This window comes from Chelmon rostratus, chromosome 16 (genome assembly GCF_017976325.1).
Source record: "Chelmon rostratus isolate fCheRos1 chromosome 16, fCheRos1.pri, whole genome shotgun sequence".
Lineage (NCBI taxonomy): Eukaryota > Metazoa > Chordata > Actinopteri > Chaetodontiformes > Chaetodontidae > Chelmon > Chelmon rostratus.
In genome coordinates, this window is record NC_055673.1 from 2,205,337 (window position 1) to 2,233,240 (window position 27,904).

Genomic DNA, 27,904 nt, shown 5'->3' on the forward strand with positions numbered 1-27,904 from the left:
TCACTGCATCGATCTGTAAATGCAACGGCTCTAACGCTGTTTTCAATACACAATTTGACTCAGCAGTCAGGCTGTCTTCGGCTTTTTCGGCATCAATGAAGCCTTGTATAATCTCTGTGAATATGTTCCCATGGCGACGCCATCAGGAAACACGAGGATTGTTCGTGTTTGTGCTGGCAGGGCGTACCGATGGCAAACAGCTCAATCCCAGCTTCCCTCAGGCTCTGTGCCGGGGGGATCACATCATCCTGTGACTTCCCGTCAGTGATGAGGATTCCTATCTTGGGAACGCCGGGCCGGGATCCAGACTCTGGTTTGAAGCTGTTCTCCAGGATGAAGGTCAGGGCCAGACCTGGAAGGACACAGAGATAGGAAACAGTGGTAGGATCCTGACTACAAGCTAAGACCTCCACCTCATGATGGCGGTTTGAAAGTTTACTACACTTACTCTCATACTCGCATGGTCAGACTTTAACTGACCTACAAAGACCTTCTGACTCACGGTCTTATTAGCTCAAGGCTGTGAGGTCACAAAAGAGGTGCACTGAGGTGGATTTAATAAGCTGGCTTTGGTCCAAGACGACCTCTGAGCACTATCTGTTAACTGTGATGAGGATGGAAGGCCTTTAATGACTTGGGGGGAGGCCGTGGGTCGGGTTGGCGGCGCACTCTACCTGTCAGCGTGTTTCCTCCTTTATACGGCAGGTTCTTCACAGCATCGATCACGGCCTCTTTGGTGGTGTGGGTGTTCAGATGCCACTCGATTCTGGGGTCTCCGCTGTACTGAGCCAGGCCTGCGGTCACAGTCATGCTGATGTGAGCCATCACACAGCTAAGCAGTCAACGGCTACAACGTTATACTGGAAAAAACAGTCTGGAGACTAATTTTATTCACATTTCCCTGAAATTCAGCCTTGCAAATTCTCAAACCCAGGAATCAATAACCTCCTCACCGATCCTGGTCTTGTCAAACTCCACACTGAAGGCCCGGACCAGGTTTTCCAGGAACGTCCGGACCAGCCTGAAGTTGATGCGGCCGATGCTCCAGGAGCCGTCCACCAGGATGACGATGTCGGAGATGGCCGGAGTCTTACACATGAACCCGTCTTCAGCTGAAGACCAACAGACAAAATAAAAACACTAATTCACCAGAGAAGTCTCCCGGCCTGGTGGTGATAGTCTGGGGTGATTAAAATAACCCTCCACACTGTAAAGTATGAACCAGATTTTTAAAAAAAGGGGGTAAAACACACACACACAGCTGCTCTCAGCTGCCTACAGCACACACGCGATAAATCTGCAGCAGAAAAAGTAGGACAATTTGATGTGCAGCTTCTGTCCCAAAGTATTACAAAGTGTTTCATTAATTCTAATTCAGTTCAACACAGTATAATTAAACCCTGGAGGAGCGAGGTGCTTAGTTTTAGCAGATGAAAAATAACAGCCCGCTCTGTTGTTGTGTCTCAACAGTTTACTGGGGGATAAAAACAGACCCGACTCTAATGAGGCAACAGCAGTTCATTTACTAAAGCCCGTCCGGCTCACGGCGAGCCAAAGGCCGGCCAAAGGAGGAAACAACCACATTTCTATCAGCCAATTATCTTTCACACAGAGCTTCGACAATCTCTGTGAGCTTCGGTCTCTGTGGAAAAACAATGGAATCATTAAGGGCGCTGGTTTAAATCCCATTAGACCCAATGATCAGAAAGAATAAATGCTGCCAAAATGCAGCTGAGCAAGGCACTTAAAGTCCCAGCACTAGTCTGCCTCAGGGCAGTTTACTGAGGGGTAGCTGCCCATCAGTCACTTCAGTGCCCGTGTTCAAGTCTGTGATCCATATCGGGTCCACATCTCTTCTTTTGTTTGTCACATCCAGGTTCACACATTAATGTCAAACTGTTTATCATTGTTTTTTTTTGTTTGTTTGTTTGTTTTCAATAGGACGGTGTGGCACAAGATAGATAGATAGATAGATAGATAGAGAACAAGAACAAGAACTACTTTCAAGTAAAGAACAACTTTCAAGTAAGTGGCAAAAATACAAAACAAAATAACAAAATAAGAAAAAATAGTGAAAGAAAAATATAGAACTAAGCTATACAGGATAAAACATCTGGCAGTTAAATATGGGCACAGTAGTGCAGTTGTGCAAAACAACAGTGTGCAACAGTCGGTTTGTCCACACTTGGGTCCAGCATATAGATGTGTGTGTGATAAAGTCCAGCATTTAGATGTGTGTGTGTGATAAAGTCCAGCATATGGATGTGTGTGTGATGAAGTCCAGCATATGGATGTGTGTGTGTGATAAAGTCCAGCATTTAGATGTGTGTGTGATGAAGTCCAGCATTTAGATGTGTGTGTGATGAAGTCCAGCATATGGATGTGTGTCTGATGAAGTCCAGCATATGGATGTGTGTGTGTGATAAAGTCCAGCATTTAGATGTGTGTGTGATAAAGTCCAGCATTTAGATGTGTGTGTGATGAAGTCCAGCATATGGATGTGTGTGTGATAAAGTCCAGCATTCATTGGCTGGAATCAAACCGTGGACATTTCACCTATGTTGTATGGGTCTTAGCCCTTATGATGCTCCAACATGTCTGATATATATATATAATGTTTTTATAACAGCAGAAGACATATCTTGCCTTTCAGTGGTGCTTTTATTGGACAGTTGATATTATGGAGACAGACCGGAAATGAGGACGTTACAGGTATTTTTAAAGCATCTGAACCATTCAGCTACCAGGACAAGCCCAGTTTAAAATGCTAATTTAAAACGGATCACTCAGCCTCACTTTCCTGTTTGTCTGCGGCTCTGTGTGATCTGCTCACTCACAGCAGGAGAATCAGATCGGTGTCACCAACCGTGCAGCTCCACAGAACCTTTTCTCCTCTTTCAGCTCAGCGTTTTGGTTTGTCTCATAAAACCTCAACAGGAAGCTGTTTCCATGCTCTGATTAACGTCTGACCGGCACAAAACGGCAGGAAAACTTACAGATATCTACAACAGCACTCTGAGGATTATCACTGACGTTCATTTTCCTCTCTGCTCTCAGACAGCAAACCCAACGTTAGAGCACTGGGAGCCGCTCTGGTGTGAATGCTTTGAAGAAAATGAGGTGAGGTGTTGCTGTGCAAGAGCCCTACGTGCCCAGCAACCCTACCTTTAACAAATAAAGCTTAAGAAAACACACACACACACACACACACAGACGCTTAGTATCAAAGCCATGAGGCAGTAATAAAGACAATAAAAAGAAAACCCGATGCTTTACCTTCACACTGGATTAAGCAAAGCTGTTAGAATAAGCACTTTACTGGTAGGAAGATTTGCATTAAGCTTCAGCTTCAGTCTGACACGTACTTGGCCGGTGCTGCCACGGCCTGACATGTGACACCCGCTCTGTAGATCTGCACCCGCTAGCACACAATTTCTTTTCCTCCAGATGTATAAGAGCGAATACTTCTTTCAGGTCGCAGCATGTTTTAACATCTCGGGAGGCTGGAAGGGTTGTGTGTTCTGTGTGCGTCTGTGTGCGTGTGTGTGTGTGTTTGGAGGGGTGGCGAGGGCATTCTTCAGCCGTCATTTCATTCATCATTGACAGGAACTAAGAAGTGTATCACTCCTTACAAGTCTCTACAGTGTCGGAATTTAAACCTCCTCCTCAGTCTCGGTGCCGCTACCCAGCACGACTCCAGCGGGCGGATAAAAGCTGCGACACAATGACTTCACCGCTCTGGAAGGAGCGAGGCTCGAGCGAGGCTCGAGCTCGGCGCTGATTATCGGTTTGCGATCGATGAGGAACTGAAGCTAATTCTCAGGTTGTTGCTGCGAGTCACATTTAAAGCAAACTATTTGTGCTGCGGCGGCATGTTGGCGTTACAGAGAGGTTTCAAACGTCAGCCATTGTTCCAGAGCAGCAATTAAAGCAGTAAAATGTGGCACTTTTTCAGACGGCTGGTGGACGTGTTGATTTGTTTGATTGTTGGCTTCATATGATTTACAGGAGGAAACTGTAGAGGACATTAGCGATCAGCTGACAGATTTATTTTGGAGAGGATAAAATAGAGATAAATCAAAGGCAAAATGACACCACCAGTATGAGCACCAGCCATCAACTGCTTAAAAATACTATTATAATGCAAGTCTGTCAGAGAGAACCTGCGAGTTTACTGAACTGAACTGAACTGAATGATCTTTCTTCAACTGAAACATTCACAGAACTGTTCACATGATTAACTTTACAAAAGTAAAAAATAAATCAAAGCTCATATCACAGTAAAATGGTCCTTTAAAGCATTGATCCCCAACCCGGGGGCCGCGGCCCACTAGTGGGCCGTGGGTCATTTGGTACTGGGCCGCACAGAAAGAAAAAATAATTTCCATTATTTAGTTTTTTCACATAATTTGAAAAACAGGTGGTGCCTGACGGTGCCAGTCTGCAGCCAGGACATGATAAAAAAGTGGATTTACGTTCATTATTATTGTTATTATTATTATTAAAGAGAAAATACCACAGTTTTTAATGCCGATCTCCGTATAATGCGAGTACTCGGGGCATCCATGCGCAGCCTCTATATAACGCATAATCTGCTGCGAAACTCTTCGTTCGTTATTGCGTGTTCGTAGCCGACCGCCACAGAGTCAGCCGTGTTGTGGCTGGCTGCTCGCAGCGCCCAGCGTTCGGAAATGACATCATCCACGTCAGAGGTAGTTGCCTAGAGACGCCGGATGTTGATAACATGCCACCACGGGCTCAGAGGGGAATAGCACCAGCATATCAGAACAAAATATTGGAATATGAACGAGTTTCTGCAGATTATGCGTTATATAGAGGCCGTGCACGGATGCCCCGAGTACTCGCATTATACGGATATACGCGCCGCTCCTCTGGGGCTAATTTCTTCAAAACGACTCCAAATGCCACCAAAGTTGTCTGGGTGAGTAAATGGTCGTATTTAATGCTACAAATAAGGTCCAGGTTGTAAAAAACGAAAGTTATCCTTTAAGCTTCCGGATGTGTATCTGTACCTTTGCATCATGTCCATTTCTGTCTGCTTGTGGAATCTATTCAGTTCTTCTCCTCATTAATTGTGACATAAATGACAGATATCAGTTCTGACAAGAGGACATGAACTCTAAGATATTCAATAGTGAAATATTTGCAGCAGAGGACAGAACAAGGGCAAACCTCTGAACCCTTTTTGGTGCATTGTGGCACTTTCTGTTTGTACCACAGCTAATATCTGTATTCATGGCATTACCACAGATTCCCTGGAAGTCTGAGATAGAGGTGACAAACCCAGAATGACTTTGCGAAGAGGAAGGGTTTGGTGGATTTACGGATGGAAAGGAAGGACACAGGAAGGGAAACTGAAGGGCAAAACAGTACCTTTGAGCGGAGAGTGAAAGAGAAGTAGCTTCCTTTTAATAGCACCTCAGGGAAAAAGGTAGCACCTGGACAGATGGCGACAAAGGAAAAAGGACAGAGAGAGAAGAAGAGGCACCAGACAAAGCTGTAACAGATGCATATTAAAGGGTGGAACTACACAAGTGAGTCTGCTGCGAATACCAATGCTGTGCTTCTTTCTGCTTGGTTTCCTAAACTTCCCCATGGCATTTGTTTTCTTTTATTTCTTTTCCTCGGCCAGTTTCCTTTCCTGATTCCTGTGCCTTTGTATTATCATCAGCACTGCTCTGTTTTATTACTTATTTAAATTGCAATATGTGTCTATTTTCACTTAACAGCTACACATGCTAATTATACAAGGGTGGAAAAACAAGATAAAAGTTAACGGGATAATGAGAAAGAATAAAAATAATGGAACAGGGATGTTCAGGAGAGCAGATAAAAGACAGAGTGAGGGATGAAGAAAGAGAGATCAGCGCCCAGCGGTGGTGAGGAAGAGCCGAGGGTGTGGTCGAGAAAGAAAACAATGACAGCGCTCAAAGGCACGATCCCCATAATTTCCGCATATTTTAATGTCCATGTTGCGATCCTGCGAGGAAGTGATGGCTTTGATTTGCGGTGTGCTTGAAAAAACAGAAGAATAAGAAGAGGGCAGCAATAAGCACCGCGGCTGAGCTTCCAGAGCAAAGACGGTGACCCACCAAAAAGAAAGAAAGAACGAGAGGCGAGGCTACTGGAGGACGACGCGAGGGGGCGAATCCGCTTTATTACAAAACTTCATAAACAACCAGTAAATCTCCAAATAAACCCCCATAAACATAAAGAATGAAAAGAACTCCTGATGTCTTTGTCGTTTGACAGACTTTGACAGCTGTGTCTTTACCAAACATCAAAAGTGAAGGAGTCACTCATTGGCCGGTTCAGTTGTCGGCATGTGCTGTACGCTGACAGTGCTATCTTAGGGAGATTAGCCTATGGCTAACGGATGAGGCTAGCTAACGCTGCAGCTCAGCCGAGGAAGACGCCATTAAGAATCCTTTTATTGTCATTGAGCATGTCAACAACATTTGCATCGCAACCCCCGTGTAGATAAGAAAGATAATAAAATGAAGTAAAGATAAAGGAATAAAATTAACTAACATGCGTAAATGCAATAAAAAAGAAAATGTACTAGAAATAAAATATACTAAGACAATAAAAATACTCTTAAACAATAAAATATACCAACAACAGCTGAAAATATACCAAAATGTATATACTGATTAACGTTTCCATTCACGAGCACGAGCCTGTCGTGCACGAGTCTTCGCTCTTCTGTGCAGAGACACAGCTGGCGGGTGCTGTCTGGTTGAAAGAAGGCCTGTGGATGATGATCTGATCATTGCTGTTGATCTTTTGGTACTTTGAGCAGCACAGGCTGCGTTCCATCTAACTTCATTATGTCCAGGAGATGCAGACTTCTCTACGGCTGCACAACAGTCCAGACGGATAAAGAGCACGACAGGTCAGAGGAACTGAAGACGACCAGCTGAACTCCTTCTGAACGCAGAGACTAAAACACCTGCGATGCCTCGTGGGGACAGCGGGGAGCTCGCCGCGTGCTTCCTCACGCTTTGGGAGGCTGTTTGTTGCTGGTGTTGTTTTCTGTGATAAGACGCCTCTCAGATACGATCTGAAAGACGTGAGCCTGTTCAAAGCTGAGATGAACTAGGATAGAGGAGTCAAGAGTCTCAGTCGTGACTGACTAATGAGGTTTTCCTTTTGCAACACCTCAACAAGTCACCTGCCGACCACGTCCCTGTGCTAAAGAGGTGAAAATTGCCCTCTGGAGGCCAGAGAGTCTTAAAACAGGAGGGATGACATGTCGGTGAGCAAGCAGGGAAGGAAGTGAGGGAGCGAACAGGAGGGAGGGGACAGAAACTTACAAAAGAGAGGTTTGTTGACAGATTCTTCAACCACATAGCTATTAGCAGAGAGGCCCCCCCAGGCAACGTGTTTCTCCACAGGTCGAAAAGTCAAAACGGTGCAGGTCTGAGACAGATTCCAAGACAGCGAGGGTCAAGACTATCAAACAGAGGATGTGACCCCAGTCGGCTGAAGGTAAACATTATAATGAATCCTCTCTGTTTACTGACGCTCTCATACATATTCATGACTGCAAGCAGGCTGACACAGGCTCGGCCAGGTACAACTCCGAAATACAGAAGCATGTGGTCACACTGAATCTTTACACACAGCTGTGAATCGCTGCACATTATTACAATTCTACCAAGTCACAGAAATAATCTTTATCCTCAGTTTTGTTGGGACAAAAAAGGTAAAAAAAACAAACAAACATGTGACGTTCTAGTAAAAGACGGTTCCAAAGTCTCTGCTCTGCAAAACATCCAGCAGTCAAAGCAAGGCCAGTGCCAAGCTAACGGCTGCAACTGCACGGCCAATACCTGCTGTGTCAAAGGTGAGCACCCCAGGGCTCCACGTGACAGATATATCTGCGCTCGGCTAATTTACCTGCCAGGAGTCAACAGGTCAGCTGCCTGCGCTTCCATCGCTCCACGACGGCACGGCGGTGAAGCACATTTCACGTCCGGCTCATGTGGATTCCACGAAGTCGCCCACGTGGAAAGTTTTCACAGGTACAGCAGTCAACATGTTTTTCGCCTGTATGATAGCAAACCTTGAGCTGTTTACCTGTAAATCATACAATACCTGTCGTGTAAGCACGGTGCAAAGAGGGAACAGAGAGAATCCGGGTCAGCAAACAGGTTTTCATCTTCAAATGCAATTTGTTGAGTTTAGTCTATGATGCACAGTATCATTAAACTACTGTAGGTCAAAATTTTAACCTTGACCTTAAGCCAAATTACATGTTATTAATAAAAAAATAATATTAAATAATAATAATAAAATGGGCAATTTTCGCGACCTATTTTTGGATGAGTCTCCATTAAGGTTCAGACTTCTGGCTAATGTTGATTTATTTTACCTTACTTTGTCATGTGAAGGTTTAAATTATTCCAGGTTTTTGCTTTACATCTTCTGAAGAGAGTCTCAAAGCCGTGTTAAAAAGCTTCCCGCAGACAAAGGAACACATTGTGACTCTTGTGCCTCCTCGATGCCAAACGCAGGGCTTCCTCCACTTCAACATGATAACAAAAAGAGGCCGAGCGGCACCTCAAGGTAACAGCAGCGAGCACCTGATTTCTTTCGGGAACATGAAAGAGGAGCAGGCTGGTTAGGATGCAGCTGCAGCTTCCTCTGGGCCCGGACAGCGTTTCTACTCTCACGTGTCTCCCGTTCTCCTGGTCACATGACATCTCTAAACCCGAGGCGAACGCCGCCGGCAAATTCTTCGAGTGCAAAGAAACTCTGTGTTCAGAACACAAGTGAAAATATGAGAAGTGTCGCAGACTTCAGGCAACAAAGCAACGGAAATGTGAGAATTACCAGCACAAACTCTCTGTTATTGGCTGCCACTGGGGGACCCACGAGCAAGGCACTGAGCTTAAAATTGCACCAGTGAAGCTTGTCAGGGACCACCCCGAGGTGTGAGAATGTCCTACAATATAAATGTGAAGCAGGGTGGTACAGTAAGCAAGCACGCTCAGCACAAAGAGCGTCCCCGAGGAAATAAAGGTTATACGAAAGCAGTAAATCTACTGTCGTACGCACAGTTTCCAGAAAATAACAAATCTTTAACTAGAGCAGCAGCATCAGAATCAGGCCTGATGAATATTCTTCACACAGAAATCTCCGAGGATACGAACGAATCCTCTTGTTTGTTGTCTGTTCAGCCTTTAGAGAGGAAGCGATGTGGCTGGATGAGCTTCAGCTCCAGCAGATTAACGCACCTCATCACTGTCAGAATAAATCCAAACAAAGAGGAACGCGTGTGAACCACGGCTCACTTCAGCCTCGTCTAAGAGCGAGAAATACATGGCTCTGCAATTCAGAGGAAGTTCAGGAGCTTGATGTCGGAGGAGCGTCTCCGGCCGGCATCAAAGACGACTGTCGACTCTCTACAGGAGGCTTCCAGGCTCCTTTGAAATCTAATTTATAGCAAGATTGGGGCCAAACTGCTCACCGATTTGTCTTCATTAGGCTGTAAAATTTTCTTAAATGTTCAACTCCACATGTCTCCAAGGCATTCTTAAAGTTCCACCTGTCTGTGCTCCTGCTTTGTTTCTATGGCATCTTTACTGCTGTTTCATTTACTGGTGCTATTATGAGTGTCAGCATGGAGAGTGCGGCTGAAAGAGTTGCCTTTCAGGTTTCAGTTTGTTGAATCCAACATCGCAGTGAAAAATGAGTCAGGTGAATGTGTGAAATGTGAGCAAGAGAGCATTTTTCAGGGTAACTGCACCCTAATTTAATGCAATTTTGATGGAAGAAACCATTTTTCACCGCGTGAATCAAACTCAGCATTAGAGAATTATTCAGGAAAAAGTCCGTCTGACCATTAAAAGATTTCAAGGAGGCTAAAATTACAGCTGGAGAGTACAGAGCCGAGCAGCTAGGTTAGCCAGACTTCTAACTTTAAAGAGTCCTTCCAAGGATTGAAAAATCCTGCTGTACGGTGTTTGCAGCTAACCGGTGATTAAATGTAGACCTAATTGTTTTATGCACTGTCAGCACACTTTGTCATGCAACATCAATACGTCCGATAGCATCTCCCGCCTGTGAACAGGACATCACAAACAGCTGGACGCTTCGAGTGTAATCAGAGTAATCTGACGTCACGCCGAGACGTGCTGAAGCTACGCATCGCCCTGTTGTAATGAGACACTGATCTAGAGACGATTCTGTGCAGAAGGACGCTCTAAATGAATCCACAACGACAAGGGAGCTCCCATGAAGCCCTGGGCAGTCAGAACAGCGCAGGAGCCGCGGGGTTACCGCCAAGCAGATGAGCAGCGGTTCTGATACGTGCAGAGATTTTCCTCTGTTGCTCTCTCACTGCAGGGAAAACTTGAAAATAGCAGGTAATCACAGGAACATAATCATCATAACGAGGTAACTGTTAGCACAGCCTGGATGACATACCTACACTTGCACTGCCATCTGAAGCTGTTTTTACATCATGATTCAATTCCCAAACTATTAACACTTCTTTATTGCATTATTTTAAACAAATGACAACATTGTGTGATCATGTCTTTCCCACCACATCCTGTGAGTGTGTGATTTTCCATCAGCCTTTCAAAAAATCAATCAAAGTCACTCAAACAAATCAGAAGCTCCGAAAGGTCAGCTTCGTTTGCTCTGGCTGCCGACAATAGTGGTCTTGTTCCATTTTGTGCCATAAAGCTTTGCCCCTCAGTTACTGATTTGTGACCTACGTGCAGTTCGTCAAGTTCCATCCATTTGTTGCAGCAAAGTGTGTTTTGCACTCGTGCTATGATCAAATGCTAAAATCACAGAAGAAGAAAAGGAGAGTCGCACCTGCAGATCATCCAGGAAAGGCATCACAACCCTGCCAGCACAGTTTCCCACACAGTGTTGACAGACTGAGTCCAGAGGATCAGGAATACCACAGCGATCAGTTCAGAGGAGCAAGAATTTTGCTTTGAAGGTGATTTTACATACAAGTCCCCCCCCCCACAAGCTGCTGAAAGACGCACTGTTGGCTTCAGAGCAGTGATCTGAAAACGCGGGCATTAAGACAGACGGTGCACCACCTCAGAGGCTCTGCTGCATCATCTTTGGACCAGCAAACTACCGCTCGTCAAAAATATAATACTATAATGTGCACATTGCTGAGCTGGCTGCACCTCGGGGCTAAAATCTCCACCAGCCCAGCAATAAATGCTTCTGAAATCTCAGCGGCAGATTGTTTCATTGCTAAGATCTTTTTTCTCAGCGTGTGAAACAAAATTCCTGCATTCATAAATTTGCTCATTCATGCCCCGACAAATAATACTGCTAATGACAGTGCTACTACTACTAATACTACTCAAAATACTAGAACTACTATTAGTAATATTTATTCAAATTCTAATACTGAGGTGAACAATGATTAACAACAGCTGCATGCCAGCACTGAACACGGCTGAAGCCTCACAGAGTACATTAGTTATTCTGGTTTTCTTTCACTGTCTGCTGAACCAGATGAGCTACTTTTGGACGCTGTCTGAAGAAAAGGCACAGCGGTGTTAAAAATGGCGAAGGTGATGTAACGTTGTCACATGGGGCTCTTAAAGCTGCCCGACTGTGAGGCACAGGCCGTACCAGCGACGACACACCTGTCGCTAATGTGCTGCTGCCAGTTCTTGTTGACATTATTTTCACAGGTACGTCGCCACCTCTGGGGACTGAGTTCACACTGTTTTCAACCCAGAGCTGTGAAGAGGCACCGCGAGTGTGTGTGTGTGTGTGTGTGTGTGTGTGTGTGTGTGTGTGTGTGTGTGTGTGTGAGAGAGAGACAGACAGACAGACAGACAAAAAGGGTGAGTGAAGTGAAGAAAAACTTTTTCATGTTCTTTAATGAGAAGTCTCCCAAGACTGAGAAAAAGGGAACTAAAACCACAGGAAGTCTCACAGGTCTGCACACACACTCACACACACACACACACACACACACACACACACACACACACACACACACAGACTGTATATGCACGCACTCAGCAGCAAGTATATATATATATATATACACATACATATATACTTGTATTGCAACCCCCATGTTAGAAAAGATAAGAAAGTAATAATAATAATAATAATAATAATAATAAAATAAAGATACTAGAATAAAATAAACTAACATGCAGATAAAAATATGCTCAAATGCAATAAAAGTATACCAGAAATGAGAATATACTAAAACAATAAACAATAAAATATACCAACAATATATATACATACATATGTGTGCATGTACTGTATATATGTGTGTGTGTGTGTGTGTTTGCGAGGCAGGCAAACTTTCACTCCAAGAAGGCCAGAAAACGAAAAAGTCACGATGTGAGAGGAGAAATACAACGTCATCTGCCGGTCGAACGAGAGGGAAAGACAGAAACCTCGTCAGTGAAGAAACGAGTCAGAGGAGGTTCAAGAAAGAGCAACAGATGAAAGGAAGGAAATAAAAGAGGCAAAAGAGCAACTAAGAGATAAAACAGCAAGCGACAGTCTGAGACAAAAGAGAAAGAAAAGGTGATAATGAGAGAAAGAAAGAGGAGATGGAAATAATTGGAGTGAAGTGTGAGAGAGAAGGAGGGAGGAGGCGTCTTCTCTCTCTGGAGGGAAACAAACCGACAGAGCAACAGTCAGCCCTGAAAACCCCGAGGGAACGGCACGCCGACCAGAAATCTGCAGGAGCAGAACAAAGACGAAAACAAACAAACACACAAAGAGAGACACGTGATGCTATTCCCAAGACGGAGACTGCAAAGAGAGAAGAAGACGGCAGGTATTCACCAGACTCATGGCATTTATAAGCTCCTGATGAACGAATATACAGTCCACGGCCATGTTTGTGCCGGTATCACTTCCTGCTTACACCTGAAACCTGTTCAGATCTAAAACAAGACCGTGAACGTTTGAGACCACTACTGAAACACGTCTCACGGGCAGCGCAATCACCTGAGCAAAGTACGCACGACCGCCAGAGAGCGTCTCACAACCGGCGGCTAGCTCAGACGTTACGGCCTGGATCATGTCAGCAGGTCACTGATGTGCGGTGCATCCCTCGGCTTGGCGTCTTTGAGCTGCCATGCCAGAGCTAAAAGAGCAAACTTGCGTGTACGTTCAGCAGCGTACAAATCTGACCAATCAAAACAAGTTCTACTGTTTCCATCGTGACCACAAACAGAGAAGAAGAAGAGGAGGGCGCTGAGCGGTGCCATCCCTCAGTCTTCCTCCCTGCTCCCCATCTGCCTCCCTGCATCCTCTCATTTCTCAGATCCAAACGAGGTTGTCACACTGTCAAATAGAAGGTGATGGAGCATCAGCTGCACTGAACCCCCCCACCCCCACCCCCGCCTCCGTCTCTCCGTCTGATTTCACTACATCAACATCTCTTCTCATCTCTGGCCCTCCGGACGCAGATAATTCATTGCTTCATCGTCCATCTTTATTTGTGTCGTAGCAGACTGACATCGCACTGGGATGCTGATGTGTCCCTCCTCTTCATCAGTGGCCTGTTGAAGGACAGTGTGTGTCTCAAAGGCTTTCCAATAGCTCAGGCATTTGCTTTAAGTCTCTAATTTAAGTGCTCAGTGCAGAACAATAGGTTCATTTGTGCACAACATCATTGTAACGACACATCCCTTCAGCCTCCCACCCTCATTCTGCCCCAAATCTATCTCTCTACTGAGGTGCCCCTGAGCAAGACACGGAAACTCTCTTTCACAAACGCATCCAGACACATTTAGGTTGTGTAGGCACACATGGAAAGCTGACATCAAATGTGAAGTCAGGGAAGTTTTTGGTCTTCTCATATCTCATCAGGAAAAGTCAAATTTGAGACTTTATTGTAAGTAAATCTACCGTGCAAGTAAAATAAGAGGCACCATCCAGTCCCAGCCATCTGATCTCAGCATCTAGTTAGAGGGAAACCCACCCTCATCACACAGGACGCTACACCCTCTTTCCAACCCCTAACATCAGGGAGGCGATAAAAAGTCCCTCTAGACCAGGGGTCGGGAACCTTTTTGGCTGAGAGAGCCATGAACACCACATATTTTTGAATGAAATTCCAGGAGAGCCATACAATATGTTTAAAACTAAAAATACAAGTAAATCTGTGCATTTTATGTAATTTCAACACTTTTAAAGTACAATAAGTCTCTGAATTCTTTTAATAACATTGTTATGCTGTTGCTAATTAATGATGAGTTATCTGACAGCGGGATTAACAACAAGCCGTAGTGCGCCCCTTTGCGCATGCGCACATCGACCGCTATTTTTGACAGCAAAATACGGCAGCCTCACTTAAACAGTGCCTGTCACTACCCGATCTGCGTTGCTTTGTGATTGATGGAAAGATAGATAAATAGATAGACACAACGACATGTATGTTTGCCACTTTCCCACTGAAATGACTGCGAACCGGCTTTCTAGTCGCTGGCTCGCGCGTGCGCAAAGGATTTGTCTGTGAGCCAGATGCGGCCGTCAAAAGAGCCACATCTGGCTCGCGAGCCATTGGTTCCCGACCCCTGCTCTAGACAGATACAACACATTAAAAATGAACTCTGTCCAGTAACATTAGATACAAGCAGTGAAACAGTCTGCACGCCAACACTTGGAATATTTACTCTTTCCAATTCGTTTCTGACCCTTTGTGCTCTGCATGCTCCCTGACGATGGATGAAAAAGCTTCTCCTGATCATAACTGTGTTGAGACATAAAATTCAGCTGTGAAATGAAAAAGGTTTTGCAGAGCATCCCTTCACATCCTGCATGTTTATGAGAAAGAACACAATTTATTAAAGCATTAAAACCTGCACATGCATTCAATCACACGGCTTAGCCATCAACAAATGCTGCTCCCTGTCCAACATCAACATCTGGCTGAAGAAACAACCAGCGGCACATTATGCACACAAGAAAAAAAATATGAACAAATTCGCATCAACATGTCCAAGTATCGACACACGCAGCAGTGCACACCCCCGTCCTGACTGTCCTGGTGCAGCTGCACGTTGGTTTGCTGACAAGTTTACCCAAGCTTGACTTTCCTTCCACGCCACTGTCACAGTGCACGCACATGCTCAGTACAGAGAAACGCAGTGCACGAGCAAAAAGGAAAGAAGAGCAGGTGAATCGTGTGAAAACATGTCACAACTTCCTTCATTCTCGTAGCACACGAGTGATGAGCATCATTTTAACGACCGCAGTCCGTCTGGAACCAGTCCCAATCCACCTCATTTAGGCTTAGAGCCTCTCAGACTTTATGTTTTCTCCAAACCCACGCCCAGGTTTGGAGAAAGCTTTCATATCTCTACATTTTTAGGCAAACTCAGACCACACAACCACTGTGAAAGTGCCTCGATTATAAGCACAGGAATGTAAAGTGGAGTCATCCCGAGCAAACAACGAGCAGAAAACCACCTCAGGATAAACACAGGTTAGAAAAGTACATATTTCATTCTCCAGATCGTTGTGGGGAAAACCGAAATTAACCGTGTGTCTGAGTGACTCAATCTTATGTCACACGTGTTGCGTTTTGTCCTTTTCTCTCCAGCACACATCGTCCTGACGAGTGGAACACGAGGTCCACGCTGTGATTTCATTATTCCTGCTCGTCCTCCGCTGACACGCTCTAATTATCCTGGCCACGAACAAATGGACCAGGAATTAGACCTCAATAAATGGGTCGTGTCAGTGCCACACTGAAACACACACACACACACACACACAGATTTGATTTGCCTTGTGCTCAGTGTGAGTGTGTCTGCAGTTGAAAGGTGGAGTCCAAAGTCCAGGCTCTGAAACCTCTTTAAGACCACGTCTTTGACCGTGGCATGACTGTCGAGCTGAGAGGAAAACTCCTTTGTGTCATTCCTCTGAGCTCTGAGGAGATTTACATCTGCAGGCTGCATGTGGAGGTAAAAAGATGGATGGATGCGAACATGGCGAACTTGTAAATGGGCTGAATTGGTGAACACTGACACACCAATGATGGGGAAGCTACAGAGACACCGTCAGAAGCAGCGGGGGTTCAGTGTCTCGCTCGAGGACACTTTGACATATGGACCACAGAAGCTGGGGATGGAACTAACAACCCTGTATTTAATGGAAGACCTGCTCTACCTCTAGAACCAGAACGTTCTGCTCAGAGTCCATCCCACAGCCCCCCCAGGTCTGCCTTTTACCAGCAAGGCATGCTCTAGTTGTAATTTTAAGACACAAGCTTTTGTGCAAACTTTCATTTTCACTCTCACATCTCGCACCTCTATGTCTGATCAACAGGACTGCTAAGTCCAAAACGTATGAAAATCACACCTGGATTTGTTACTCATTAAGACAGCTGAATGGCTACACAGGTGCATTGACACCACCCTGACCAGCACTCAGCAGAGACTGCTTTTAAAGGTCTTTTTTGCTGGTGTGTGCAGAAATCAAAGGGTTCAATGTTGGAAACACACACAGGGAACTGAGAAGGCAATAATTCAACACTGATGTCATAAATAAAAATAATTTGCTAAAGTTGCTGTCCAGTGACAACTCTTCATCTGCAATTTCAGTTTCTCACAAGCACTCATCGATCTCATAACAACGTTATGACACAACAATTACAGTACGAAGCTTAAACAAAAGAGAAGGTGACAAAAAGTTCATTGTGATGGATGGACTCGCACAGCGCTTCAAGTCCATGCAAGTCGATCTTCAAAGTGCAGTGAGGTGAACAGAACTAATGGCTGCCTGCACGGCAGAAAAGCTAATATAATACAAACTGTGAGATTTTTAAAAAGGTAAGCAGGATTGTGGCATGTAAAGGATTTATAGTAAAATTTAAAAAAAGGTGTATGGCACTTTTACCTCCAGCTAACCTCAAGTTTATATCCTTGTGAAGATATTTGCTCCACATGCAGAAGGTTCAGGAATGTCAGAACACACACATACTTTCCACAGTGTTCACCGGTGAGAAGACAAGACAGTGAAGTAACTCAGAGCGACAGCACCGACGAACACAAACAGCGTGCGCTAATTGAGAGGGATCACAGAAACATGACCCTGAATTACTCGGATTCCAGTCGGATAAGATAGTGAATCAGGATATAACTGTAATGTTGCACCAGCAAGCCCACGCCTGCCCGCCCGCCTGCCCGGAGACGCAACCCAGAGTTTAACTGCGAGATCGTAAAAACCTCAAAAAGGTCAACGCAGAGCGCAACTTTTCAAATCGGTTTCTTGTTTGAGCAAAGCAAAGATGACACACCGAACAACAACACACGATTCTTCACTCGAATTGATCCTGCTGTCAGAACGATGATTTAACTGTTCAGAGGAGCTACGTTTAAAGCGTCCACATACATAATTTACAACACACCTGCCGACCAATCGGTTTATTTAAGTGTCCTAAACAACAAAAATCCATCTTCTTTAAGAAACAAAGCTTTTCCATCGCAGAATAACGTCGTTTCAGTCGAAACTCGACAAACCCATCCGCCTTTACACACTAAATGCTGCCATGGCAACTAGTGTGAGTCTATGTGAGTGTGTGTGTGTGTGTGTGGATGAGGGAGAGTCAGGTAAAGTCATTATCTGCGATGACATGTGTGGATTTTTCAGATGTTCAGGTGAGGTGCTGTTCGCTCTGTTTCATTGTTTGGTTTCTCTTAGGTTGACATTAACAGGAGCAATATTCAACAATGTACCTGTCAAATCTCAGGGTTTAGCACCATCTGCCACACCTCCAATCTGTGTGCGATGCATTCATGGCTGATGATTAAATGGAGCGTTGGAACTACAGATTGTTTGACAAAGTTTGAGGAAATTTACAGACAGATTTTGAAACTTCTTTAAATGTATGCAGAGAAAACTAAAGAATCACTATAAAAATGACAAATTAATCCAAATCAAAAATGTTTATTTACATTAAAGGCTGAATAAAGAAAATGAAGCAGCTGATATAATGCATTATTAGTGTTTTTTAATGGATGTTCTGTCACATACAACTAACTGAAGCTGCATTCAGCTCTGACAAAAACATAAGCATTAGGATTATATGGCTGGACAATGGGGAAGGATAAGCTTCAAACTTTTCAGAGCTACCCTTCAAGCCTACGGGGGACCAGTATCTTTATACTCGAGTACGAACATCGCTTTAAGACATAAACTGCAGAGCCTGGCAGCCTTCCGAGCAACTTCCCTGTAAGTATCCAGGTGACCTGCAGAGACAAGCGTGCAGAAAAGCAGACATGCAAAACAACACCAGCAGACAAATAAGCAGCCAAACGTTCAGACTGACAGCCATGCAGGCAGGCAGGCAGGCAGGCAGGCAGGCAGGCAGCTGTTAAAGGCCTGATCAGCAGCAAGGCAGCAGCCCAAGAACGGGCCTGTGAGGCTGCAGCTGAGGTATTCAGCAAGTGTGGGCAAGGAGTAGACTGTCAACTATGAGCACAGGAAAGCAGATGGAGAGAGGTGAAGGTGTAAGAGAGCAGAGAGAGGTGGAGGGAAGGCGCAGGAATGGTACTGAGACAGGGCTGAAAGTGAAAAGCGAGAGGAGTTACAGGAAAAGAAGATGATGCACAGGCTGAGATGATGACCAGCTTTTTAACGCACCTTTGATCCGACTGTGTTCACTTGAAATTAACACTTGATATCTGAAGCGTTCTATACCTTCAGCAAATGTGATCTACAATTTATATTCTCATCACGTGCAGAGAGAGAACGTGCATCTGCAGCATCGATTACAGCAGGTAGAAGAAGAAGACAGATAAATGATTTACTCTTCTTCTAGAGCTTAGACAAACCGATAAATACGCCTTTAAATATCAATGTTTGTTCTCACATCCCGGCGGGGGAGATTTTTTACAATATCAGGCTTAACTGATGCTGAATCCAGAGTTCAGGTATCATGGCAACAGAAGAAAAAACAACAACAGGGAGGATAAAGATGGAAATGCTGAACTAAAATCATTCAACACGTCTCGCATATTTCTTCTTGATGTGTACGATGACTGTACGTTATGTTCTCACACTGTACAAACAGTGTGACATAATGTTTTAATAAAGAGGAAAAGAAAGGGAAAACTCTGGAATGACAAAGACAAATAGTGTCGAAAGACCAGAGATCGAAGAGAGTAATGAGAAAAGTGATGGACAGAAAAAAAAAAGCAGTCAAGAGAGAACAGCAGAGAGCTGATGAGAAAAGAGAGCTAGAGGGGATGACGTGGGGCTGGGAAGAGTGTGTGTGTGTGTGAGACGGAGGGTGGGGGCGGGGGCGGGCGGGTTCAATAAGGCAGGCAAAGAAGGTGGTGGTGGGGTGGAGTCATACAAAAAGCTGGTTGGCTGCTCTCTCTCCCATCTGTCCCCTTTAGCCTACAGCCAGTAAGAGCACACACACACACACACACACACACTATATATATATATATATATATATATATATCAACACAAACCTGCCATGAACTCGAGGTAACTTCACCACATTGGCAAACAACAGTCAGTCATGTCGGGTTGAATGACACTTGGCAGCATTTATCAGCTAGAAAAAAAAGCCTCATCAGCAGGTTCCTTATTTCACAGCAACCACAAGCAACTTAAAACAACAATCGTCAAATTGAAATGTACAAAGATCTGACACGCCACACACAACGACTATTTCCACCAACACGGAGCGACATACAGAAGACTGACGAAGGAGAGGACGGCTCGGGGTTTAAACGGTCACGTCACTGAACAGCCGTTAACAGCACAAGAGGACTCAGCCGCTAATGAGAAATGGTTTGCAGAGTCAGTTTGCTTTGCTAATCCATGCGGTAGTTTGTCCAGAAAGAACAAAGACTGAAGCGAGATCGCGGCTGGAAAGACGACGGCGACAAGGACCGTTCACTCAGTAGCTCCACACTAAAACCTGATGAATTTGGCGCCCTCACAGCACACAGCATTATTTTGACATTTGCCCATGTCCAAGATTTTTAAGCATAATTTAAACCTGCAATCTTTTTAATGGGAGATCAGTTGAAGTCCGACATATTTAAGTCTCTCCTGTCATAATGTCCTGTGATAATAATTCCTGAGTTAGATGTGAAAATATTAAATATTCCTGCTCTACACACTGTTTCCCCCGCTGTCCTCCTCTCTCCCTCCTCCTCTCCTGATTCAGTGAATTCAGAGTTTATTTCAACCAAACCACAGTTGGTGATGATTGCTGGAACAGTAAAAGATGAACCAAGAAGGTTTTGCAGAGTTTTATTTTGTTTCAGTCCCGTTTGAATGAATCGTGTTTTACGATGATAAAATCAGTGTTTCTGTGAATGGAGTCTGGTGGCTTTGGCAGGAACGATAGAACAGCTGTTTCTGCTTAAACAAAACGGATCGTAGACTTTAACAAGAAGGTATCTCTGTACGGATCCTTTCCACCAGGTTATCACGTTATTATAACAATCTGAGTCTCAGTGGACGTAGACTGATGGTGCACAAACACCTGGTGGGGTTAAATGGCATCATTCTCGCTCTCGTTCAGTACTGAAAGAAATGTTAAAGTTGTGGTCTTGAACAATGAGATAGCATGTGACTGGAATTCCTCCTGTTTGTCCGGGACATCGACGTCTTCCAGGACACGTGGACCTGAACCAACCGAAACGACCACGTAGTTCAGCGACACGGAAGAGAACATTATTCTATTAGTTTATTTGTATGTAGATCTTTTAAATGAAATAATGCACAAGCTGCTCATTGTGTTGGTTTTCCCGCTTACGGACATAACGCACAAAAACAGACAATTAAAGAAATCAACAAACATGGAGGTGGAACATAATGCGCGCTCATCAGCTGTCTGGATGAAACCCTGAATCATGTGGTGGTTCATCTCCATCAAAGGGAAGCCACAGAGCGTCGACATTAGCTTTAGCCCGTGCATCCAATTAACTAAGAGACATGACGGCAGATAAATGCACAGCACTTCTCATTAATGCTCGTGTTCATATACTGACGAAATATTAACTGATGCAGCTTAGATCATTCAAACAATCCAAACATCTGCTGCTTTCAGCTTTTTGAAACTGAAAGGTTTTGTTTTTTGCGTGTTTCATATGTGTTTAAATTGGACCCACCTGATTGTTAGTCTAAAAAAAAATGTCTGCATCCATCGTGCATCCTTAAACACACAAAGCAAACTTAATTTCAACTGGAAGTTCTCCCTATTTGCTCTTTTCCCCTCCCAGTTTGAGCATTTTCTGACACTTCGGCCAAATGCCACTTCTCACTCGGCCAAAGCAGAGGCCACGCTACGCGACACACCAGGGGATCTTTGACAAACATCACCAACTGTTACCCTGCTGGTCCCAGTCGGACCTCGCTCTCTCTCTTCAGACTGACTAACAATAAACATCTAAATCAAATGTTTTGGCATTTTCTGATTTTCTGTGCTGACATTATTGTCTGCTAACATCAGATTTTTCAAACTCTTCCGTTTCCTGCATGAATGAAACAAAAATGTACGTAATGTGCACGTTTGTCGCGACAAACATTTGTAAAAATGCAGCTGTTAGACTGTTGAGACTGACGAGCAGAGAGAAGAAACAGGAGGAAGCTGATGCCCAGTAGCAGCAGCAGTGAGTCAAAAAAAGGACTTTTATGGAAGTCGTAGCTGTAATTATCTCAATATTTTGGATCAGATCCTCCTGGACTCGCTGCTCGCCTCCTCCCTCCCTCCCTCCCTCCCTACAGTCTGCCATCGCTCTCTCTGCTTCGACTCATCTCGTGCTGCAAGTGGAGAGACAGCCGGCGGAGTCTAGCACCCGTTCTAAAACATCTGTTGAGTCATGAGCACAGAGGAATGGCTGACATCAGATCTGCCACATTTGCAGAGGCGACACTTGAGCATCTTGAGGAGTTGATGTACGGCAGAAGCTGTCTCCGTTCTGTGTGTTAAAGGATAACTTTCGTTTTTTACAACCTGGACCTTATTTGTAGCATTAAATACGACCATTTACTCACCCAGACAACTTTGGTGGCATTTGGAGTCGTTTTGAAGAAATTAGCCCCAGAGGAGCGGCGCGTATATCCGTATAATGCGAGTACTCGGGGCATCCATGCGCAGCCTCTATATAACGCATAATCTGCGGCGAAACTCGTTCATATTCCGATATTTAGTTCTGATATGCTGGTGCTATTCCCCTCTGAGCCGGCGGTCGGCTAGTTTAGCTGTAGTTTGGCACAGCTATGGTTCGTTATTGCGTATTCGTAGCCGACCGCCGCAGAGTCAGCCGTGTTGTGGCTGGCTGCTCGCAGCGCCCGGCGTTTGTTAATGACATCATCCACGTCAGAGGTAGTTGCCTAGAGACGCCGGATGTTGATAACATGCCACCACGGGCTCAGAGGGGAATAGCACCAGCATATCATAACAAAATATTGGAATATGAACGAGTTTCTGCAGATTATGCGTTATATAGAGGCTGCGCATGGATGCCCCGAGTACTCGCATTATACGGATATACGCGCCGCTCCTCTGGGGCTAATTTCTTCAAAACGACTCCAAATGCCACCAAAGTTGTCTGGGTGAGTAAATGGTCGTATTTAATGCTACAAATAAGGTCCAGATTGTAAAAAACCAAAGTTATCCTTTAACTTTTAATCTCCATGAAACATCCCAAACAATATTATTCTGATTCTGAAATTCCAGAAAAAAAACTAATAATAAAAGTTGACTAATGTAGGTGCATCAACCTGTGGGTCATTCTTGCACTTTGTGACAACTAAAACGCATCTAACGGTCTTACGTTTGCCGCTGCCACACCTTAACTCCCCCGCAAGAGCAATAAAGTTTCATCTGATCTCAAGTCTGATGCTGCCACACTCCAAGGTACCACATGAGAACACTGATAATTGCATGAAACCTCAGACAGGATTAAAATGACCCCAGGATGTCGGAGTTGACTTAGTGTACTGCAGGCTAAGTAATTTCAGGTAAAAGCAGCGAGGCTTCTGCCATCTGGAGGAAATAAAAAAATCTCCAATCACCGAACCTCTCCTGGCAGGGCCCGGTGCTGCTGAGAGAAGAATAAAATCCCCATTTAGAGGATTCAGGCCGTAATTACACGGGAAGTGCCGAGGTGATGAAGTGAAATGAGGTTTGCAGAGAGGAGAAAGCTCGAGCTCTGTTGCAAACGTTGAGCAGTTTTTCTTTCTTGTGCACAACTTCATCAATTTCAACTAAAACGTGACCACACAGTTAAAAAGGCTTAATAAATGGGCCGAGGCTGATTGAGATGCACTAATAAGTAGACTTAGATACCATAAAAAAAGATTTGAACTGGCGAGTTTTTATCCCATTGTGACGATTTTCAGAGCAGAGGCTGTAATTTGGGTTTGACTCGGCGGCTTAGCGTCTGCCAGAAAGTCCCATCTGCACCATCATTAACACCATTCCTCCGCTTCAAGGCCTCAAAACACAACAGCACTCACACCGAGGGACACGTCACGCTTTCAAACGCTGCAAAGGAACAACGGCGCGACGTCACAACGAGGCAGACTTCCTGCGTTCTTCATTCTTTCAACACCATGTTTATTGAATTGTTTGGACTTTTGATCGAGACATGAATGCAGTTCAAAGGCGTTTCCAATATTTTGTCCACTGCTATATACAATACATACATACAAACAATACAAACCAAACGACTTTATGGTATTAAACCAAACCATTTAGTAAAGCTGACACATTTCATTGAGGTGTAATTGCACACCTCAGCGAGCTGGGGGGCCGCGGTGCTGCTGATTCAGACTCACCTGGCTGCTTCCTGGTGGTTCTCCTTTCGGTATCTGATTGTGCACCTCAGCATGGGTGCTTACAATCACTCTCCAAATCATAATAGGCTTGTTTACCGCACTCGTCTCTCCACTCGTTTCCTGATTGTCGCAGGCGCTCGCTTCAGCCCCCTCCTCGCACCATTTCATTTCCTGTCCCTCCATTTTCTGGGGCTCGACGATAATCGCCGCGTGAGGGCGGAAAGATTACATTCACAGGAACTTCTTCCTTCTTCAAATGTGCGAGAACAGGCGATCGTGACAGGGTCGTGTTTCCAAAAAGGGACAGACGGAGCAGGAGGAACCGTCTTTGATTCACCCCCCCAGCAGTGAACGCAGCCATTTGTGACAAAGCCTCTTCAGCTTCCACTTACCTGCTTTTATTGGGCCATTACTGTGTTTTTGAAAGAGGTCAGGTTATTAAAAATGGCAGCTTCTTGTGTCCCCGTCAAACTTTTTCTTCACAAAAAGAGGACGTGGTTCATGCTGAGGACAGACAAGCCGACATCAGCGCCGTCTTTTCCTAAAAAGCTTGTTCCTGGTTTCAGGCCACTTTTCTCCCTCCGCTCTCGTGACGGCGTCTCGAGTCCAGACGAACGGTGACGGTCAATCTTTTCCGTTTCAGTATTTCTGTTCGCCGGCTTCGCCTCCTGTTTCCCCGCCGCGGGTCTTACCTTCTGAGATCTCGTTGTTCTCCTCGGTGACGCGGCTGTCTTGTGTCCTCTGGGACTGAACTACCTCGACCCCTGATCGCTGAGCTGGAAGAAACAACACATAAGTTACATTCATGATGAGAAACAGAGTAAATCTATCGATCAATTTAAATCAATGAGTCAACGAAGAAAATAGAAAACACATCTAGAGAACAGACAGAATCTCGCTAATATAACACAGAAATTACCAGAATCGATACATGGGTACATTAAACTATAACAACGTTAGAAACTAGACAAATCCAGCGCCGCCGAAATTTTGACAGTGGCACGAGGGGGCTGCTGATGCTATCTATACCACTGTTTCTCAAGCCTGGTCCTGGAGTACCACTGCCCTGCATGTTTTAGATGTATCCCTGCTCCAGCACACCTGATTCAAATGAATGGCTCGTTATCCTCAGCAGAGCCCAGTAACGAGCAGCAGGGCAGAGCAGCTGGTGCAAGATCCCTCTTTATTTAAATTTGGTGGGGGCTAACCCTTTAAAATTGAACTTTGACGAGAGAAGAAAGGTTTGTCTGCAAAAAGATCCAAAAATTATGTGTCTCCTATTCACCATTTAGAGTTTATGGCAATTTTAAAAAAGAAGTTTTAGATCGATAACCGTAAGAGATATCAAATAGTGAGCCAAGGCTCATTTTGAGCCGACAAAATTATCTACGTTTTAAAGTTTTAGTGAAGTCTCTAGGAGAAAGTATGGCGAGGCAGCAGAAACTTGAAAAAGGCTGAAATTTGAGGGAATTTCCCATTCATTTCTTATGGGAAATTTTTCACAGTTTTTTGCGAATAACTTTGCGAATTATTAACGAATCCTGTCATAAGTACAGAGCACACCATTCCCGATCGAGCCGCACGTTTTGATATATAGTTTGCGAGGGTTTCTCTCTTTGAGCTATAGAGCCGAGTGGCTCGTGCGTTGCCTCGTGCCCCTAAATATGAGCATATTTAAGTGGCAGCAACTGAAAAACAACATCAAAACCTCCTTTGTTCAGTTAGACACAGTGATTAGAGTTTAGGGCCTGATGAGCCGGACAGTCTCAGTGAATCCACATTGATTTATATGTTTGTTATAATCAGTCACAGACTTTGATGAACCTTTGCTGTAAGAGCCATCGCCCTAAAACTGATGCGTAGCTTAAAATTTCATTCATTTAACACCAATGTGACACCTAAAACTCCAATGAGAGCAGGTCCAACTTGACTTAACAGCAACATCTGTCGTTGTTTGAAGGCCAAACATCACCCACATTTAGATTTCATCAGTGCTGCTAACGGTGCAACCACATCGTCACTGTAATACGTTTCTTTATTTTTCATTGATATTCTTAGCGGTGAGTCAAAGGGCTTTCCCACCCTGACGTGAATAAATGTGAATTAATGCACCCCAACCTGTTTAAAAGGTCTATGTGCAGGATGTCTTTCCTCCTGAAGCACGACATGAGAAGTAAATATCAGCAGGTCGCTGAAGGCCACTGACTGAAACGCAGTAAACAACTGCCTCGGCATATTTTCTAATCGACAGCCACAGCGCCGACCCGAGCGCCGCTCCTGTCGTTCGCACTCCGTCCTCCACCGACCACACAGCTTAAAGAACATCAGACACACAAAGAGCTGAACGATGGAGGCGAGCGTTCACACAGAGAGCACAGACACCCGGGGTCGCGGAGCTGAGCGCCACGCCCCAATCAGTGATGTCACAGCAGGTGTTCTGCCAATCGCAGCTGATGAAAAAACCCGCTGTGACATCACTGATTGGAGCCAGAAGGGATCAGTCCAGCAGTCGTGTGTGATTCGATGTGGCTGCCACCTTCCACACCAGATCGTCTTCAGGTCGTTAAGCTCGTTCCAACAGCTTTTAATTACATGCTGCCACTTCTGTACACCCCCCATATAAAGACAGCCCGAGCATTTCTGGACTTCACCGGGGGCGGGGGGGCCCTTACCTTCGTGTTTGGCCTGAAGCGGTTTGCTCTGCTGTCTCCCACGGACTGCAATTATCTTAAAGTTGTATTCTTTGGAGGGGTCAAAGTCCTGGATGAGCAGCTTTGCTTCCTGCTTCGATACCTGAACCTCCGTCTGCTCTCCACCTGTTCAGAGGAGAACGAACAGTCAGCTGGGTCTTCTCTGTAACGCCATGTTTGAGCATGTAGAGTGAAAGGGAAGGATAACACACACTCAGTCAATGAATCACCTTTCAAAGGTAGCGGGGCACCACACTTTTTAACAGTAACTTAACACCCCCTGCTTTTTCTGATCTCCGGTGGTTTCACTTCCCACCTTGCTGCAGTAATGTCCAGGACTCTGTGACATCACCGCTGGGTGTGGTCCCAGGTGCACCGGAGCACGCCTCAGACCCCACCCAGACAGAGCAGGAAGACGCGGCTTTTCGCTCTGGTGTCGAGTTACTGTTGAAACAACAAAGCCGGCGTTTGCTTCTTTTCAGTATGAACAAAACCCCCCGAAGAGACCCCAACCGGCAACGACCCCAACCGACGGTGACCTCATCCTGCTGACTGACTGCAGTGAGGGAAGGTGTCGCCCCCGCCATGCGCTGTTTTGTATGGTTTTGGAACAACAGTGGAGCTCTAGCATGAACAGGAACCTTCTGCTTTAGAGATCTTCAGAAAAACAGACACACAAAACTTTACTTTCATTCCACTCCCATTCGACCTTTTGACCTTGAAATTAAAATAGCGTCTTCTGGACGATTCACATTGTCCGGAAATCACTTTGCAGGGGCCTCACCTCTCTGTGTGCTCGTGTAATTAAGTTCAAGTCATTCAATGCAGGCACCGGCATAAAGATCTACAGAAGCAAAGCGCTCCGAATTCAAGCAACACAACTTTTCATTCCCGAAGGAGCAATTAAACCAGCAGACTGGAGTCTTTTCTTCTTTCTTCAGCAGACGCAGGCCTTCCCCTGCTGCATATCAGACGCTACAGAAAAATCAATCTGAAAGACATCCACGCTGCGAATCGCGGACTTTTGGGAATAAGTCTTTCTAGCATCTGACCTGGACTTAAACTGTGCCGGCCTGTAACAACACAGCGATCAATAGGAAGAAAAAACAAAAGCAGACAGGCTGTGAGCTGATGGACAACTGTTAGGACAAGGGACAAGAAAGAAGGAAAGAAGTGAAGGAAGGCAGGAAAAAACTTTCAGTGACAGAGAAGTCACTTTAGTTTTCAATCAGATGCTGCTTAGGATCAGTATAACACGTCATCACAACACGATTCTACAAGTCAAATTATAATACATTTCAGATTAAGATAAGAAAGATAAGATAAGATAAAACTTTATTTATCTCCAGCCGGGGAAATTTGGGCATTACATAAAAAATAAAAGCAGAAAACAGCAGCAGAGATAG

The 27,904-nt window shown here is 44.9% G+C and overlaps 1 protein-coding gene across 5 annotated transcripts in view; it reads right to left on the bottom strand.

Annotated features, from left to right (window-relative positions):
• The window catches only part of LOC121620150 (collagen alpha-1(XIV) chain), a 149,505-nt gene that overhangs the window by 104,991 nt on the left and 16,610 nt on the right, over positions 1–27,904 (bottom strand). For 4 of the 5 annotated variants that reach the window (XM_041956112.1, XM_041956111.1, XM_041956110.1 and 1 more), the window contains 5 exons: positions 26,481–26,624; positions 24,501–24,584; positions 954–1,112; positions 675–794; positions 188–352 (listed from right to left, as the gene is read on the bottom strand). In XM_041956112.1, coding sequence (XP_041812046.1) covers positions 188–352; positions 675–794; positions 954–1,112; positions 24,501–24,584; positions 26,481–26,624 — 672 coding nt within the window. The remainder of the gene's footprint in view (positions 1–187; positions 353–674; positions 795–953; positions 1,113–24,500; positions 24,585–26,480; positions 26,625–27,904) is intronic. The other variant, XM_041956114.1, reaches the window with a different exon arrangement.